General features: G+C 42.7%; 1 gene segment (V, D, J or C); it reads right to left on the bottom strand.

The window, feature by feature from the left end:
* Positions 1-452: 452 nt before the first annotated feature.
* Positions 453-982, bottom strand: LOC102547329 (T cell receptor beta variable 11-2-like). The segment is given in 2 exon segments: positions 453-841; positions 934-982. Coding segments are annotated over 2 exon segments (438 nt in total).
* Between the last annotated feature and the right edge of the window lie 312 nt (positions 983-1,294).

Raw genomic sequence — 1,294 nt, 5'->3', positions numbered from 1 at the left:
TAATGCATTTCCATAAAAGCAAGAGTAGAAATAATCCCTTTAAACAATAATATACTGTAGAGAATTTGTTCTTTAGAAAGTTCTAGTACAAAGGCATAGAAGCACAATATAAAGATGTCACCAAGGATACCATACTAAATGTTCAGATGCTCCATCTCTAGTGGGAAAGCCTATTGCCTGTTACTCACAGATAACCTCTATCTATACTACTGGCTTTTAGGTGGATTTCCCGATTGCATAGTTCAGAGAACAGTTATCCCCAGATTCAGATGACAGAGTCTGTGAAAAGTCACTTTCGGTTTGGGGTTCTTGAATTGTTACTGAAGAAATACTGGGAGTTTCTGGGATATTATTTTCAAGCACTTGCAGTCCTTGTGTTTCAACAAAGAATTTGTGATCTACGGTTATATGCAGCATGGCCTGTGTCAAAAGACCAACTCTGTCCATAGAGTCTAAGAAGTAGTGACAAGTCTCTGCTGAACAATGGTGTGAAGAAAACCATCAGCTTTGTGCACAGCAGGAATGTGTCTCTGCATTGCTGTGGCTAAACTGCTGGCACAGAGATAGGTGGCTGAGTCACTCTGCTTTGCAGACTGGATCTTGAGAGTGGAGTTGACTCCTTCAGTCCTCACAGCAAAAAAACGATCCTTGGGTAACTGTGACTTATCTATATCAACCTCATTCTGAAAGTAAACTAGAAGCCGGGGCCCCTGGGCTCTGTGTTGCTGATACCAGTAAAGTCTCTCATGTCCAGAAACAGGGTCACACCAAAAGGAAACAGTCTGACTTTCCTGTATGATTGCATATCTGGGGGACTGGGTGACTCCAGTTTCAGACAGAACTGTGGAAAAAGAAGATAGTGTTTCAAAATGGGAATGATTGAAACAATTCCCCAGAGAAATGCAGAATGGAGACTTTTTTTCTAAAACTTACCTGTGTCAAGGAGACAGAGCACTGCCCAACCAAGAAGCCCGGTGCCCATGGCAGATTGAGGGAAGAGGAAGGCTCACCACATCAAGGTCTTGACAGTTGCATTACTGGTTACCACGTGACACTTCCCATGATGACTTCACTGTCCCTTCAGAGAATCAGTCTTAGCACAGTGCCTCTTGGTGTAAATGGTTTAGCTTATGCTCAGACTACATGTGAATTCATCCAGTGTCCTCACACAAAGCCTGGGCTTTAGAGGACACAACCTTCTACAACTTGAGGCCCTTCTTCTAAGGCTCTGATTGGTGTTTGACATTAACTATCACAAAGACTACTAGAAGACAACATTATTGGGTGGTGACTT

The sequence above is a fragment of the Rattus norvegicus genome, chromosome 4, assembly GCF_036323735.1.
Source record: "Rattus norvegicus strain BN/NHsdMcwi chromosome 4, GRCr8, whole genome shotgun sequence".
NCBI classification, from domain to species: domain Eukaryota; kingdom Metazoa; phylum Chordata; class Mammalia; order Rodentia; family Muridae; genus Rattus; species Rattus norvegicus.
Note: the sequence above shows the minus strand (reverse complement) of the source record. Positions and strands in the feature narration are given on the sequence as shown.